The sequence below is a fragment of the Mandrillus leucophaeus genome, unplaced genomic scaffold, assembly GCF_000951045.1.
Source record: "Mandrillus leucophaeus isolate KB7577 unplaced genomic scaffold, Mleu.le_1.0 Scaffold395, whole genome shotgun sequence".
In the NCBI taxonomy this organism is placed as follows: Eukaryota; Metazoa; Chordata; class Mammalia; order Primates; family Cercopithecidae; genus Mandrillus; species Mandrillus leucophaeus.
In genome coordinates, this window is record NW_012104198.1 from 2,393,792 (window position 1) to 2,410,629 (window position 16,838).

General features: G+C 52.8%; 1 protein-coding gene across 2 annotated transcripts; it reads right to left on the reverse strand.

Annotated features, from left to right (window-relative positions):
• Positions 1 to 739: 739 nt before the first annotated feature.
• Positions 740 to 14,299, reverse strand: SUV39H1 (suppressor of variegation 3-9 homolog 1 (Drosophila)). Of its 2 annotated transcripts, none has more exons than XM_011991412.1 (6): positions 13,984 to 14,299; positions 10,832 to 10,977; positions 9,039 to 9,701; positions 3,340 to 3,486; positions 3,124 to 3,253; positions 740 to 2,319 (listed from the first exon to the last, which is right to left on the reverse strand). In XM_011991412.1, exons 1-6 carry the CDS (start codon positions 14,033 to 14,035, stop codon positions 2,186 to 2,188), a joined length of 1,272 nt encoding a protein of 423 aa, XP_011846802.1. In that variant the 5' UTR covers positions 14,036 to 14,299; the 3' UTR covers positions 740 to 2,185. The 2 variants fall into 2 exon arrangements, with proteins under 2 accessions (XP_011846802.1, XP_011846803.1); XM_011991413.1 differs by lacking the exon at positions 13,984 to 14,299 and adding an exon at positions 13,066 to 13,336.
• Positions 14,300 to 16,838: the final 2,539 nt, after the last annotated feature.

The following is a 16,838-nucleotide window of genomic DNA, read 5'->3' on the forward strand; positions in this document are numbered from 1 at the left end:
GCTGGTCCAGGCCAATCCAAGCCAGTTCAGGCTGATCACAGCCAGTTTAAGCAGTCAAAACTGGTCAATCTCAGTCCAAGCCAGTCCTGATTGGTCAAGACGAGTTGAGGCAGTCACAGCTAGCTACCACCAGTCACAGTCAATCATGACGAGTCAAAGTCAGCCAACACAGGTCAAGATCAGTCAAGTCCAGTCAAAACTAGTTATGGCCAGTCTAAACCAGTCAATTTAATTGCATTGTTTTGAGACAGGGTCTGGCTCTTTTTTTGGAGACAGGCTGGAGTACAGTGGTGAGATCTCAGCTCACTGCAACCTCCGCCTCCCAGGCTCAAGCAGTCTTCCCACTTCAGCCTCCTGAGTAGCTGGGACCACAGGCACATGCCACCACACCTGGCCAATTTTTGTATTTTTTGTAGAGACATGGTTTCACCACATTGCCCATGCTGGTCTCGAACTCCTGAGCTCAAGCAGTCTGCCTGCCTTGGCCTCCCAAAGTGCTGGGATTAAAGATGTGAGCCACCACACCCAGCCTTAAGTGCATTTTAAAGTTTAAGTATAAAACAAACTTATTTTAGGTCAAGATGTTATATAGACGATGGTGTAAGTAATATGCTGTGGGGGCTGAAATTTTGAGGATTAGAGTCAAATGGCTGAAGTTTGAGGAACGTGTTACTGGGCAAACCCAGCTCCCAGCCTCTATCCCCTCAACCCCCACCCACACAAGCACCTCACATCTTGGTTTGTTCAGTCGACAGTTCATTTTATTGATGCCCACTCCAGGCTGCGTAGAGTTGAGGGGTGTACAAGAGGAGAACCAGATTCAGTCCATGCCTGGAGGTTAGTCTGGGGGGCCGGCGGGATGGACACACAGACAGACACATAGATCTGGCGTCTGATAGCAGGGCATACAGTCTCACGTAGGGGCACTCTGGGCACAGGTAGTCAGAAAGGACTTCCTAGAGAAGACCTCACAGGGGGTGGGGGAGCAAGGAGCAAGGCAGCCATCAGAACCTTCGCCTTTTGTACATTTGTAGGCAGGTGACTTTTGAGACCAGTGGACCCAGGATGAACGCAAAGGGCTGGGGTCTGGGAATGGCAGGCAGCAAGGGCTTCCCTCTCACCTCGTCATCCCATAGTGGGGAAGCCATCTACCCCACCCCCAATTCTTGGCCTGTACTTTGCCTTCTGCCACATGGGCCCTTTCCTGGGATCCACCTCCGTGGTTTTCAAGGCTTCCCTGAGACAATCCACGTGGACCAGGTGCTCTACCCAGTGCCTGGCACCTCATCACCACCCCATCAATGCACATTCTTGTCCTAAGTGCTATCTACGGACTATTGAGATCTTGGTTCCAGCTCTGAGTGGTGTCAGCGGTCTTGACACCCCAGGTCAGGGCCCCCAGCAACCGTAGAGCTCCCAAGAGCCCTAGGTACCTTTTCTGCACTGTGAAGGCAGAGCTTGGTCCCAACCCACCTCCAGGGCTGGCCAGCTCTGTACTGCCTTCCTCTCACTGCTCAGTGGGCCATGGACACCCACTTCCCTTCCAGTGGCATGTGGGCATCCACTTCTCAGATATGCAGCCCTAAAGAAGAGACCCTACAGCTCTTTGGGCCAACACTAGCCAGCACTGTAAGCACGAGCAGAAACCAGCCTCAGCCCGTAGCCCAGGGACCCCCTTTCTTTCACTAGTACAAAGTTTCTGTGGTCGGGGAACCAGCTTCATGTCGGGCTGGGCACTCTGGCCTCTGATGTCTGCCTGCCCTGGGGTTGCTTCCCCATACCTTTAGGGTAGTAGGGAGGAGGCCTGCAGCAGACCCCTCAAGCTCCAGGCAGAAGCAGGTGCAAAAACAAATATATTCTGGGGCTGGGCTGGGACTCACCCCTTGGACCTCCTTAATAGGCCATGAATCCCAACGACAGAAAGTCTTGATGTTGAAAAACTATTTCTGAAGGTGGGTGGGGGTTTGTAAGTGCAACCCACAGATGGGGCTGGGACAGGGAAAGGGGACTCCTGGAGTCAGTCCTCACCACGGCCACAGCCCTGAACGTAGAGCAGGTAGGAGCAGGTGGGGGCAGGTGGAGGCAGGTGAGGCCCTGGCAGTCATTCTCGACAGGAGGGCAGCGGTGGGGGAGGTGCGTGTAGCTTCAGGCCCCCTCGGTCAGTCTGGCCTCAGACTTCTAAGGGCTAGAAGAGGTATTTGCGGCAGGACTCAGTCCCACACTTGCACTCAATACGGACCCGCTTCTTAGGGGAGCCAGGGAGCCCAGCCAGGCCAAAGTTGGAGTCCATGCGGGTGCTCTCCATGTCCACGGGGTCCACTGTGGAGTCACAGCCAGGGAGGAGAGGAGGGAAGGAGGCAGGGAGGGAGGGGGAGGAGGGAGGGAGGAAGGCAGGAAAGGAGGCAGGGGACTTGTTAGAAGGCCTGGATGAAGGGTCCCACTACCCTTTATACCATGAGACCAAGGATCTTGGGGGCTGGGAGCAACTCTGGAATTTGAGTTGGGAGGAGATCTTAGGGTTGGTGGTTTGGGGCTGGGGCCAGGGCTCAGCACTGGAGGTTGTTCAGGCCAGGGGTTGAGGAATGCTGGGGGAGGCAGGGAGCTGTCAGGGAACCAGGAGGGTCATTTTAGGTGGGGCGGGGCAGGGGCAGGAATAGAGGGCCACCTGGGCATCCAGAGGTACATCTGAACTCTCCTGCCAAAGACCTACCTTTGAGGGTCTCAGAGGTGGCTAGCTTATCAAGGAGGGGACTGGCTGGAGGCCACAAGGGTGTCCAGAGGCTTGGGATGAAGAAGGCCAAAGGGAGCTAGGAGTGGGGAGGGGCTGGGGGATGAGGGAAATTCAGTCAAGACTGGAGTCAGGAGTGTCTTAACTCTCTGGGAATCTTGGGAGAAGTTGGTATGAATGCCTCAGGGTTAGGGTTCAGGGGCTGGGAATGAGGAGACTCAAGGGGTAGGCAGGGGTCTAGTAGTCCGAATGGGGACTGGGAGTCAGGAAGAGCATCTTAAAGCCCCCGCTACAGAATTTTCCTTGGTTCTCTGAGTGACTGGTGTGCCTTCGGGAGGGGTCCTTGTGTCCTAAGTCACAGTGCGCCCCTGCCCCCAGTCCCGTGCCACCCCCACCTTGCATGTTGTAATCAAAGGTGAGCTCCTCGCCTGCCCGGATGGTTCTTGTGGCAAAGAAAGCGATGCGGGGCAGCCGCTCGTCAAGGTTGTCTATGAAGACGTTGTACACCTGCAGGTTGGGGTCACACTGGGCGAGAAAGAACAGTTGGGAGAGTGAGGAGGGGCCCCAGTCTGCCCCTCTTGACCCCCTGCCCGCCTGCCGGGGGTACCCACACTGTGGTTGACAAAGTGGGAGATGTTGCCATAGTAGGCGGCATCCACGGTGTACACGTCCTCCACGTAGTCCAGGTCAAAGAGGTAGGTGGCACCCTGGCGGTCGTAGATCTGGCCCCGCCGCTCCGCCTCCTCTGAGGTAATGATCTAGGGAAAGGGCCATGGGTGAGGGGAGATTGACTGCGAAGGCTCAGGAAAGCCGGCACTACTCCTGACCTCCGAAGGACAGGGAGCAGGAGGCACCCCTGCCCATGGACACACGCAGGCAGTGACGCAGAGGGTCTGTTGGCTCTTTGTGGGGAGCTGGGCCTCAATTGGCAACCACCCGGCCCGCCTCAGGCCTCTGGCTAACAGGAGGAGTCCCTGGCGGTGAACGCAGGCTGGCCTGGCTGCAGGGCTCAACTGGGGCCATGTGAGCGCCTCCTGCCGCCACCCAGCAAGAGCTGCCCAAGAACCCCTGGAGCCTCCAGCACCCTGGGACGGAGCAGGAAGGTGATCAGGAGAGACCAAAGCAAGGGCAAGAAAGAAAGTGACCTGGGGTGCCACGGGGAGAGACACTGACTGATCCAGGCAAGGGAGCCTGAGCCCGTGTAGGACCCAGCAGGGAGGGCGTGGGGAGAGGGGAAGAAGATATCCAGGCCATGGGGAAAAGGGGCAAGGGCCTCAGGCAAGAGAGGTGGAGGCAGAGGCAGAGGGAGGCCGAGGTCCAGAGAGCCAGAAAGAGGCTGAGGCCACACACTTCAGAGACAGCAGTAGAGAGGGAGGAAAGATGAAGGGAGAACACGGTGAGAGGAGCTCTCCCTCGGCTCAGGGCTGCGTGGTGTCAACTGGTGCTTCAGACAGCAGTGGGTGCCTCCTCCCCAGCTGGGTCCCTGCCTGTCCTAGGAAACAGGAAGCTTTGCTGCCATCCTAGCCCCAGCCTGTCCTTGCCTCCCAATCCACCCCAACAAATCTCTCCTCTGCGGCCCCATGGCCCCACTTCCCCGAGGCCAGCAATGGCAGCCTCCTGGCAATCCCCAAGCATAGCTGACCAGGCCCTTCCCTGGGTGGGGGTCCCACTGTACCTCAGCCAAGAACAGTGCACAGCACACAGGAGACACATGGGGACTGCTGTTTACTTTGATTCTGCTTGCTGGCTTAGCAGCCTGTCCTCTGTCCAAGTGGCGGCCCTGCAGGTAGCTCCAGCACTCCCCTGCCACACTTTTTCCTTCCCCTCCCTTCTCCAGAGACCCCTCTCAGGCCTCCTTCCTTGCTCACCCTCATGTGGGCCGGTGACCATGCCCTTCTGACTTGGGAATCCATCTCCTTAGCTAGGATGGCCACACTGGTGTTCTCCTGGCTGTCTCCTCAAGGCTGTGTTCCATGCCAACGGCTGACTAACAATGCCTTGAGGAAACCAAACTTTACCCCCACCCTCGGGCCACACTACCCACTGCCCAGTGCTCCAGTTCTGTTCCTTGAGGAACCTGGCTCCCCTGCACCCTGTTTTTGTTTGTTTACTCATCCATTCGGTGAGTTTTTATTGAGGCCTTCCTTGTGCCCAGTCCCAGCACCCAGGGCTCACGGTCTGATCAGGGAGACACAGGGACCAGGCCCAGTCACCATTCTCAGGGGTCACAGGTGGGTAGGGGATACACAGGAACCAGGATTGGTCCCTGCCCTCAAGGGGTCAAAGTCTGGTCACAGAGAGACAGATTCAGACACCCACAGTGTAAGATTGTGATCAGGAAACAATGCTTAGGGCTTGAGGGGGAATGGAGAAGAGAAGGATTCTCTAAAACAAGTTGCAGATCATAAAAGGGCTTTACCACCTGGTGGAAGAGTGGGGACTCTCTCCTAAGGGGCACAGCATGAGGGTGGAATATGTCAAGATCAGTCTCCCTTCACCTCTGGAGAACACACAGTCTTCCTTGTGGCATCAGCTCAAACAGATGGGACCTCTCTGGGCAGCCTTCCAAGCTTCCCGTTCCTCCCCTACCTCAAAAGCTGGCCACTTGTCTGATAAAGCCCTGGGATCAAAGGGCAGCCTCTCCCAGGCTCACGGGCCTAGTGGGTGGGGTATGAGCCATCTTTTTCACTGTAGGCCCTCCTTGAGCCAGGGGGAGTGCCCACATCCTCCCTGGTCTCCATCTTCATGCCTATTCTGCCACTACCTGCTCTCCCAATCTCACCAGGAGTGAGTCATACTGCAGGCCCTCCAGGGCACAAACGCTTCCTGGTTCCTTCTCCTCTTCTTTTCAGTCCCATTCTCTAATGACTGGTCAACCCTGAAAGCTTGGGAACAGATCGGCCTGTCTCCGCTCCCTAACAGCTCTCCAGAATGAACGGAAAAGACAGGCTATAAGCTGGCAGTTCTGAGAGGGTGCTGACGTGATTGGGAACTAGAAGACTTGGAGTCAGCTGCTGCTCTGCCCCCTCCTGGACATGGGATCCTGAATGTTCTCTCTGCCTGTTTCCTCAGCTAAAAAAAAAAAAAGCTACAGCCTGGCAGGGCACCAGTTTTAGACATTATTTGGGCCTTTATTTTTTTTATCCATTATACTACTTTTGTGATTTTAATGAAGTTATTCCACCTCTGGGCCTCAGTTTTCTCATCTGCAGAATGGGAATGACAGTGACAAAATCCCAACCTGACAGGGACTGTTGTAAAGATCCATACAAGATCATGGATGTGAAAGGTGTTCCTGTTTCTGATAGGAGAGTGAGCAATGTTAGGAGTGGTTATAAGGACCACTTATAAATGTAAGGCACACCCTTATTTTATGTGCCCTTTACCAAGAAAGGAAAAACTGCTGTTAATTATAAATGATACACCATGATTTAATTAAGACATTTTCATTTCAGAGATGTTAAAATAGGAAGAAAATGTATGTTTTAGAATGGGTAAAATAGGCTGGCATTGTCTCTTGGGTGAGGATGGGAATGTTCTGCAGGAACATGAAAGTTCTGACCCAACGTGGGAGGCTGCAAAGGAGGGAAGGGCAGCTCCCGTGGAGGGAGCTCTTGGTACAGACTGTCAGTACATGTCCCAGCTGAAGGAGGACAGTAGATAGCATGGTGTGCAGATAGGCCCTTGATTCTGTAACACTCTGGCAGCGTCTGGGACGGCACTACAGAATCAAGTAAATTAGAACTGCTGCAACGAAATTTATGACTATTACCCCAAGTAGGATAAATAAAGACTACAAATAGGACCCTATCCAGTCAGGCTGGGTCCTGTAGCCAGATGAGTTACAAAAAAACTTGGTCTTCTGGACATTTTGGATTTGCTGAAGTTTGGACTGTGCTGATAATGTTTGTATCAAACTTACTGTGTACTGAACACTGTTCAAGTGCTTTTTCCAAGTGCTTGATACATAGTAACTCATTTAATAATTTTTGTAACAAGTGTGTGAGTTGAGTGCTATTATCGTTCCCATTTTGCAGATTAGTAAATGCAGGCACAGAGGTTAGTGACTGCTGATGAGTAGTGGAGCTGGGTTTCGGCCTCAGGCAGTCAGGATCCAGAGACCACTCTCCTAACCATTTGCTATACTGTCTCTTCAGAGGGGGATGCGGGAAGATGAGTTTGGCTCTTTCCGGAGGCCTGTGGCACCATCAGGAGGACCCACAGATCTGAGAGTGCTGGAGGGCGACCAGGAAATAGTGCAGCAAGAATGTGTGGAGAGCAGGAAGGGTGAGGACAGGGCTGAGAGGGTCCCTGGAAACCTTGATGTTTCCAGGGTAGAGGATTAAAGACACTAAGGAAGAGCAGCCAGAAAACTCTCAGGCCCAGGAGGGTCCGAGGCTGCCCTTGGGGTATAGAGTCTTCCTCCTCGACTGTCAGGACCCTGTGTGGTGGACAGTGTTTCCTCCAGATGCCAGTACAGTGAGGCTGAGATACTTCTTGCTCTGTGCAGCTCCTAGGACGGTGGACTGTCGGGGTCCTGTGGAGTCTGGACATGTCCTCCTCCAGAGAGTTTGGGTTCCTTCAACCTCTGGACACTTCCTCCAGAGTGTCAGGACACTGAGGGCATGGACACTTACCCCGATACTGTCAGGGTGCCCTTGGGTATAGACTAGATCTCCAGGCTGTCTGGATCCCTCTGGGGTGAGGACACTTCTTTTTCCTGACTGTCATGACAGCATGGGTGTGGACACTTCCTAAATCAGACCAGGTCCTCTAGAGTGTGGAGAGCACAAGCTTTTCCTCCAGGTCACTGGGGTCACTGTGAGACATGGACTTCCTACAGATTATCAGGACTCCCTCCCGCTCCCACTGTCAGGAGCCCTCAGGGTGTGGACACCTCCCCACTCCTCCTTCTAGATGGCCAGGTCCTGTGGCATGTGGACATCTCCTCCAGCAGGCCAGCAGGGTTATCTGGACAGGGTGTGGCTGTTTCCTTGCCCAGACTGTCAGGGTCCTCTGTGGTATAGATTGTTCTGCCCAAGATTGTCTCTGTCCCTGTGGGGTGTGACCCTCTCTACTTTACAGTTTCTCAGAGCAGGAGCCTCTCCTTGTCATCAGTATCAGTGCTACAGTGTGGACACCCTCATGTGAGTGTTCCTCAGGGCAGTTTCTGTCACTTTCCAACCATATCACACCCCTAAGGGACCTATGGAAATATATACAGGTATCTGGGGGTGTCACTATGACAGGGCACACTCATGGATTTAAATGGTAAAGGTCCAGGAATGCTAAATGTCCCCCAATGCATGAGACAGTTCTACATAACAAAAATTCATCTCATCCCAAATGCTAACTGCATCCCATCTTAGAATGTGACATTTTTCTGTTGTAGATACTTGTTATCTACTTGCTAGTTATGGCTGTGCTTTAGCCTTGTGCAGCTGGGCACATGGCTAAAGCACATCCCGTTGCCTCCCTTGCACGGAGGTAAGGCCAGTGACTCAGTTCCAGCCAGTGGAGCATGAGCAGAAGTGATGGGTGCTGCATCTAGGCCTGGCCCACTAGGATGGGCCCCTTCTATCCCCGACTTGGCCCGCCTGCTAGGCAATGCTGATGATCTAGTGGTGACTCCAAGGCTTCAAGGCACAGCAAAGGCACAGGAGGGAAAGAGCCTCGGTATCCCAGTCGCTGTGTGAAAGGATATCCACCCAAACCCCCACAGTGGACTGTTCCATAAGCAAGCAAACTTGTAATGTGCAAAGTCACTAAGATGAGGGAGTTGTTTTTACAATGGCTGGCTTGCCTAGTACACTCAGCTTTCCCCAGTGTCCTGAAAGTCTAAAGGAGTTAGCCAACCTTTGTCCAAAGCATGTCTCATCCTACTCCAGACTGCGTTCCTTCTGTGCAGACTGGTAAAACAATGCTTCTCAGGCAGATACTGCTTGGTGATAAGATGGGCCCTTGTGAAATGAGAAGAGGAAGTGCCTTTCCAGCTGATGCAGCCCTATGCCAGACCACATGGCCTGATACAAGGAATGCTAAGGCTGCCTGGATCTCAGCTCCCACTTTTCTTCTTTGCTAAGTACCCTGATAAAGTCAACCCAGTGCAGAAGTATTTCGGTGTTTCTGTAACCACCAGCATGGAATACTTGTCCCTGCCCGATGTCCCTATGACACTCTTAGATCAGTGTACCAGGCCTTTCCCATAGGGAAAGCAGGGAGTTGCAGACACACAGTGAGGAGAGCTGGGTGCACACTGTGAACACAGGGTGGGAAGAGCTGCACACACACACTGGTCCCATCTCCCTACCTCTCCCACGTACTCCATGACGAAGCTGTTCTTGCGAATCTTCTCCAGGGTGCGGACGCCCCAGCCACGCCCATCATCCGTGCGGAAGATGCAGAGGTCATATCGGATGCCTTTCTGTACCACGCGATTCGGGCAGTCATAGCCACAGCGGCAGCGGGAGTTGCACTCGTAGATGGGCAGCCCGGCTCGAAGCCGCACCTGGCCCTGGTCATTGTAGGCAAACTTGTGCAGTGACGCCCCCGGGCAGCAGCCTCCAGTGGGTGCCCACAGACAGTCCTGGCACTCGCAGCCCACAGCCACCTGGTTGAGGGTGATGCCCTCACCAACACGGTACTCATTGATGTACACGAAGGCCCGCGGGGGGCCGTCCAGGTCCACCTCATTCTCTACAGTGATGCGTCCCAGATGGCTGCGCTTGGCATTGAGCTCCTGCTCCCAGCGACGGAGCGCCCGCCTCTGCTTGGCCTTCTGCACCAGGTAGTTGGCCAAGCTTGGGTCCAGGTGCCGGGGGGTCTTTGACCGGTGGTGCCGCCGGAGCAGCTCCCTCTCTAAGTCCTTGTGGAACTGCTTGAGAATACGCACACACTTGAGATTCTGCCGTGGCTCCCAGGTGCTCTCTGAGTCTGGATATCCGCGCCATTTCACCAGGTAATATTCCTGTTCCTGTTGGGGGTGGGTAGAGGAACGGTGGTACCATAAGTGGTGAGATCTTTGGGCCAGCCTTCATGGGGCTTCCATGCCAAAGCTGATGGATAACACCTAACCCACCCCACCCCTTTTCTGGAATGACTTCATGCGGTGGTTAAAAAGCATGGGCTCTAGAGTGAGGATTACCAGGTTCAAATCCTGCTCTCCCCCTTACTGTCTGTCCAAACTGTTCCAACTTTTAATTAATCTCCCAAACCCACTCCCCTCCTTGGTCTTCCCCATCATCAGCTCCCTCCTTCTAGCTGTTCAGACCGGAACTCCTGGAGTCATCCTTGAATCCTCTTTTGTTCACACTTCCGACATCCACCCTCCGCACATCCCATTAGCCCCACCTTCAAAATACATCCAGTGACAAACCATCATCACTGCCACCACTATGGCTCACCTGGACCCTGACAAGTCCTTGCCTGTTTTAGGCAGCTTACATGTATTATTAACTAACTTAATCCCGACAAACCATCATCACTGCCACCACTATGGCTCACCTGGACCCTGACAAGTCCTTGCCTGTTTTAGGCAGCTTACATGTATTATTAACTAACTTAATCCTCACAACCCGACATGAGGTGGATGCTCCTAGTCATCCCCCTTTTATGACAAAGGAAATGAAGTACTGAGGGTTTGGGTAGGTAAACACAACCAGGACTGGAACCCAAGCATGCTGACTCCAGTTTGTTCTCCTAACCATCCTGCCACTCCCCCTTCTGGCAATAACTGTCCCCATTTCACAGTTGTTAGGGGATTAAATGAGTTTCCTAGAGGAAGCACCTGGCACACTGAAAGTGCTCAATAGCCGTTAGCTGTTGACATTTCCACTCTAGGGTTCAGCATCTCAACCTTTGCAGTTACTTTGTATTCCTAGGGAGATGGGAAGAGAATTCATTCCGGCTCCTGCCCCCATCAGAAAGCTACTTAGTTTCCCTATCTGTAACATAGGGATAAAAGGGTCTGTTCATCCTATTTTTTCAGGGTCAGAGGAGAAAATTCCCTTTGCAAACAGATGTGGGCAGTTGGGGACAAGAGGGCAGGACACTTAACTTCCTTGTGACCTGTCCCCTCCCAGAGCATGGTCACCCCAGACTCACGCGGATCTTCTTGTAATCACACAGGTACTCGACTTCAAAGTCATAGAGGTTCCTCTTAGAGATACCGAGGGCAGGGCAGGAGAGCTTGGCCAGGCGGCACAGGTCCTGCAGCTGATTCCAAGAAGACTTGCAACACACGCTGCAGCCTGGATCAAGCAGGGCAGAAAGAACTATTACTGGGCAGTCTGACAAGGCCAGGTGTCAAAGGGGACCCCAAATCCTCCCTGGGACATCCCAAAGACTGCCTAAGAGTCAGGGAACTTTAATCCACAGGCCTTCCCCAATGCTGAGACTGTTCTACAACAGAAATGTGCTTTGAACCCCAATGCTCACTGCCCAAGGCTGCCCCTGGAGCAGCAGACCTCTGAGTGGGGTTTGCAACATGAATCGTCCTAAAGGAATCTATTTCCAGAGCTTCAGACTCCATGTCATTCCTAATACTGCCTGCAAACCTGCTTTGGGTTCAGGACCTGACTACCTTTCTCTCCACTTTGCAAAAGAAAGAGAACAACCCCCCATCTCAGTAGGATGCAATGCCCCGAGGTGTTGGGGGCGGTGGGCGCGGATGGGAGGACAAGATTAAAACCTCCAGGGCACCAAACAAAGGCTAACTGGAAAGACTGGTCTTTAATCCCTTATCTCAAACTCCTGGGCCAGATGTGTTTTGGAATTCAAAATTTTTTGGATTTTACAAGGCTAGTTCTAGGATACATCACCTAACACCCCCAGCGTGGCCACGGGACATCAAGCTATAATCAAATGCATTAACTGTCCTGCAGCAAAAGTATGAATTTCCCACATTAAAGAGGAGAAATAGAGATATAAAATAGCCTCACAGAATAGTTCCACTTTATAATCTACTTTTGCCATAAAAGGTGCCAAATTTAAGAAAAGGATTTCAGTTTTCAGGGCTTTTTAGATTTCGGAATTATGAGCAAGAGATTGTGGAATGATACTACATTACAGGAAGGCTCCTTAAATGATCAATCTGGGTGCCTTAAATCCACAAGGTATATTTTTTCACACTACATTTTGACTTTCTGTCTCATCCATCTTTCTGTGAAGAGTAAAGCTCATCCAAAGGGTTATGCTCTGAATTTATATGCAAAGCAGTACAGATTAGTGACACTGATTCTTTTAAATATACCTGGTATATTTCTGGGGCTGCCAAAATTTTGTAAGACATAGAGATTTTAAAAAATAGATTTCTTTCTGATTCAAGGCACATTCTTAATCAATGTGCTTTAGAAGCCATTTTATCAAATCACGTCTCAAAACATTCCAAGGGCAGTCAGTCCTCATCCTACTTCATCTTTTTAAAATGTTTAATATTTTCTGCCTCCCATTGCAAAAATCACACTTAAACTCTAGATGTCAACCTAAAAACGTACAAGAGCTTTTCAAAATTATTTCGTGTGCAAGCCATACCCCCCCACTTAGGCAAGATCAAGTGGAGACCGAGCCCGCATGTGCCCACGCTTTCCTCTCCTGGCAAACCCCTTCCTACACTTGCATTCGAAACCCCACTTAAGTGGTCCCAACTAATACCTCCAGCTGCTGGCTCCGGAACTGGCCACAGGTGGACTCTCCTGAACCCCTCAGAGGTCCCCCAACTTGTGGAACCCGTCCTCCCTGCGGCTTTTGTCACATAGAGGGGCCCCCCAACATAACTGAGTCACCCCTCTTTCCCTGCACATGGGGGAGTCCAGCTGTCCTACTAGGAAGGCCCCATTTCCCTCTTCTGGGGGATCCTCTATTCCAAACCCTTCCCCCATCACGCCGAGAGGCGATACGTTCCCCCTGAAGAGTTCCCTGTCCCCGCACTCTGAAGGGGGGGTCTGTCCCCCTTATCTTCCCTCCCCTTCCGGCGTCTCGCGTGGACACCGAATGGGTAACGGTCACCGGGGGCCGATTTTCCCGCGCGCGGGCGCGGCCTCCCCGACAAGCCCCCGCGCGTGCGCGCGCTGGTCCGGTCGCGATCTGCGGCGCGCGCCCCCCTCCTGCGTCCCCACTTAGCCCCAGGCCCGCTGCGTTCCGAGGTACGCGCCCCCTCCCCTCAGCCCCGCCCAGCCCCGCGCACCAGGCCCGCGCTCCCCGAGCTCCATCCTTTCCGCGCCGAGCTTCCGGCTCCCGGCGCCGGGGCCTCAGACGCCGGGGTCCCGAGCCGGCGACGCCACCCCTCCAGCCCACCCGGCCCGGCCAGCGGGCCCGCGCCTCTGTCTCCACTGCTTCACCTTTTAAATTTTCCGCCATCTTTCCCCACGGCTAACGACATTCGGGCCTAGCCGGCCTCGCGAGAAGAGAGCTCGCGCGGGCGTGGCCGGGAACGCGCAGCCTATTGGCCGCGGCTCGCGACTCGCAGCACCCGCGCGGACCAACCGGAGAGCCGTGACCGAACCCCTCCCTGCCGCCCGGCTCGGTCCGGGAGGCGGGTGCTCGCCGCACTTTCCCAGAGTGCGTCTGGGCGGCGGCGGCAGCGGGAGCGACAGTGGCGGTAGCTAAAGTTGCCCGAGGCCCTGCCCGTGCGCTGGTCTGTCTGTCACACTGCTAGCCAATCACCTTATCAGCCAGTCACAGTGGCTCCTGAGTTCTGTCATACTCCCTATTATCACCGTCAGTCAGCCCGTCATCACATTTTAACCCCAAGTAGGCCGGGGCTCCCAGATGGACTAGCGCCCCATCCAACCGCTCAGGCGGTCGCACCAGACAGGTGCCTAATCAGACCCCCGGCCCCCATCCACACTGCCGGACAGTCAATACCGGCTTCCATTTGTGCCCCCGGGCCAGCGGCGACTCCCTGGAGGCAGGCAGACAGCACTGTTAGCCAGCCAGCCTTACCATTCCCTATGACCGTCCTGTCCTCAATTAGTTCTCCTCTCCACCCACCATAGCCCTGGGACCAGCTGCGATTCTCCCTGGCTAAATCCTCTCATAGACTGCAGCATCCAGCCATGCCCCCAGGCGGGCTGTGATTAGGTCGGGGCAAGCTGTCATTGTCAGCATCTAATACAGCCCTGTCGGACACTATCAGCTGATCACTGTCTTTCCCTCAGATTACTTCTCATTCACACCATGATCAGTCACAACACCCAGCTAGGCCCTCAAAGCAAATAGTCACAGCAACTAGAGGTAGGATTAAGCCTCCACACCACCTGTCAGTGGGTCAGCCAGTCTGTCATTTCTCAGGCGACTCATCCCCACCATTGGTCAATCAGTCTCCTCTGATGCGTTGAAGCTGAGATTCTATCAGAGCAGACAGTCCGTAACCACGTACAGCCATCGAGTCAGACAGTTATGCTGATTTTGCTGCTGGCCAGCTGGCCTGTGACTCGTTCAATCCGCCCCTCATCACATCGTCAGTCATTCTCAGCATCCGACTGACCGCACCGTCTGTCAGGTGATCAGTCAGTCAGAGCACCCAGCCAGGCCCTCCAGCATGCTGTGATTCGAGCAGCGTGGACAGTTGATTACCAGATACAGCTGCCTAGCAAGCAGCCACGGATCTGTTGATCAGTCAGCCTGAGGTTTCCCCAGGTGGCCCTCCTTTACACAGTGCCAGACAGTATAACATCTAGACATTCCCCCAGGCCAGCTGTGATTCCTGACAATAGTCATTCACAACATCTGGCCACCCAGGCAGGCAGTAGCACCACGGACCATCAGTTAGTCAGCCTGCAAGGTCCTCAGGAGGCTGCCTGTCTTTTCCACTGTCAGGCTACCAGCCCCAGCCAGTCCTAGGCAGGCTGTCATTCAGTTAGATGTTCAGGAAACCGCGCTGTCACTTCCTCAAATTGCCCCCTCTCCCTGTCACTCCATGAGTTCTGTAGTCAACCAAACGGTTATACAGTTAACCAAACGGATATTCTGCCTGCCTGCTAGTCCAGCTGTGAGCTCATTAAGAAGTGACTGGCTGGTCTGAGGTTCCGTCAGCCCTAGCTTGCCCTGAGTGGGACAGACAGGAACGGAAGTCCCACCATGCATCCCTTTCCCTCCCTTATTCCTTCTCGAGCAGAGTCAGATTTTCGTCCTCATGTACCCCCAGTCTCCTCGGGCAGCAGGACTCTCCCACTCCTGGGTGTCCAGGAGACCTGTCCAACCCACAAGAGTGATTTAAGACAGGACCTCTGCCTGTCTGGATCTGAGGGGGAGACAAAGGGGTCTGTGGCCGGTGGTGCCCCAAACCACTATAAAGTAGTGGGCAAAAGCCTGGATTCTGGAGCCTGACTACCTGGACTCATATCCAGGCTCTGCCATTTACTAAATTACTTGTCCTTAGGCAGTTTCTTAAACTGGTCTGTAAAACCTCGAGTAAGTGACCTTGGGGTGGGTGTCTCCTGCTCATCTGGAAAGTGAATCATTCTGGACTAGCACTTTTTCAGGAGACCTCAAAAGTTAAGAGGCCATCTTAGAGCTACCGTGTCCCACCTCCAGCCATTTGTCTGTTCATTCAGCATTAAATTAATGGCTACTGCATTGCCCTGTGCTGGGGCCAATATAAGGTTTTATTCATTTCAGGCTTCACAGGTTTGACCTATTGTAATGTAAACCTCAGATTGGAGTGTAACACAAATACAGATGGGTACACAGACCAGGGGTGAACACTGTAATGAGTTTTCTTTTTCTTTTTCTTTTTTTTTTTTTTTGAGACAGAGTTTTGCTCTTTTTGCCCAGGCTGGAGTGCAATGGCGCGATCTCGGCTCACCGCAACCTCCGCCTCCCAGGTTCAAGCGATTCTCCTGCCTCAGCCTCCCGAGTAGCTGGGATTACAAGCATGTGCCACCACCCTGGCTAATTTTGTATTTTTAGTAGAGACGGGGTTTCTCCATGTTGGTCAGGCTGGTCTTGAACTCCCGACCTCAGGTGATCCACCTGCCTTGGCCTCCCAAAGTGCTGGGATTACAAGCGTGGGCCACCGTGCCCAGCTGTAATGAGTTTTCACAAGCAGACCTACATGTGGAACCAGAATGCAGGCTGAGCAACCATTTAGCCAGATCTCAGAAGCATTTAATTGTTTTGTATAAATCTATTGGGTACAAGTGTAATTTTTTTTTTTTTTTTTTTGAGACAGAGTCTCACTCTGTCGCCCAGGCTGGAGTGCAGTGGCGTGATCTTGGCTCACTGCAACCTCTGCCTCCCAGGGTCAAGCGATTTTCCTGCCTCTGCCTCCTGAGTAGGTGGGATTATAGGCGTGTGCCACCATACCTGGCTAATTTTTGTATTTTTAGTAGAGATGATGGGGTTTCACCACGTTGGCCAGGCTGGTCTCAAACTCCTGGCCTCCAGTGATTCACCTGCCTCAGTCTCCCAAAGTGCTCTGATTACAGGCGTAAGCCACTATGCCAGGTCACAAGTGTAATTTTGTTACACAGATATTTTGTGTAGTGGTGAAGTCAGGCATTTTACTGTATCCGTCATCTGAATAATGTACATTGGCCTCCCAAAGTGCTGGGATTACAGGCATGAGCCACAGCGCCTGGCCACAAGTGTAATTGTTTTACATGGATACATTGTGTAGTGGTGAAGTCAGGCATTTTACTGTATCCATCAACTGAATAATGTGCATTGGCCTCCCAAAGTGCTAGGATTGCAGGCATGAGTCACAGCACCCGGCCACAAGCATAATTTTGTTACATTGTGTAGTGGTAAAGTCAGGCATTTTACTGTATCCATAGCCTGAATAATGCACATTGTACTCATTAAGTAATTTCCTCATCATCTACTTCCTTCCCACCTCCCCACCCTTCCAAGACTTTGTTGTTTATCATTCCACATGCTATGCCCATGTGTACACATTATTTAGCTGCCACTTATAAGTGAAAAGATTCAGTATTTGTCTTTCTGTTTCTGAGTTGTTTCACTCAAATTAATGACCTTCAGTTCCATCCATGTTGCTGCAAAAGACATGATTTCATTGTTTTTATGGCCGAATAGTATTCCATTGTGTGTACCACATTTTTTTTTTTTTTTTTTTGAGACGGAGTCTCGCTCTCTTGCCCAGGCTAGAGTG

Bases quoted from the DNA above. Each gene is read 5' to 3' on its own strand.
- SUV39H1 (XM_011991412.1), bottom strand. From the start codon at position 14,035: ATGGTGGGGATGAGTCGCCTGAGAAATGACAGACTGGCTGACCCACTG. The intron at 10,978-13,983 runs GTGGTGTGGAGG...TGCTTGATCCAG, and splicing joins ACTGGCTGACCCACTGACAG to GCTGCAGCGTGTGTTGCAAG. The intron at 3,487-9,038 runs GTAGGGAGATGG...CCCTTTCCCTAG, and splicing joins TCATGGAGTACGTGGGAGAG to ATCATTACCTCAGAGGAGGC.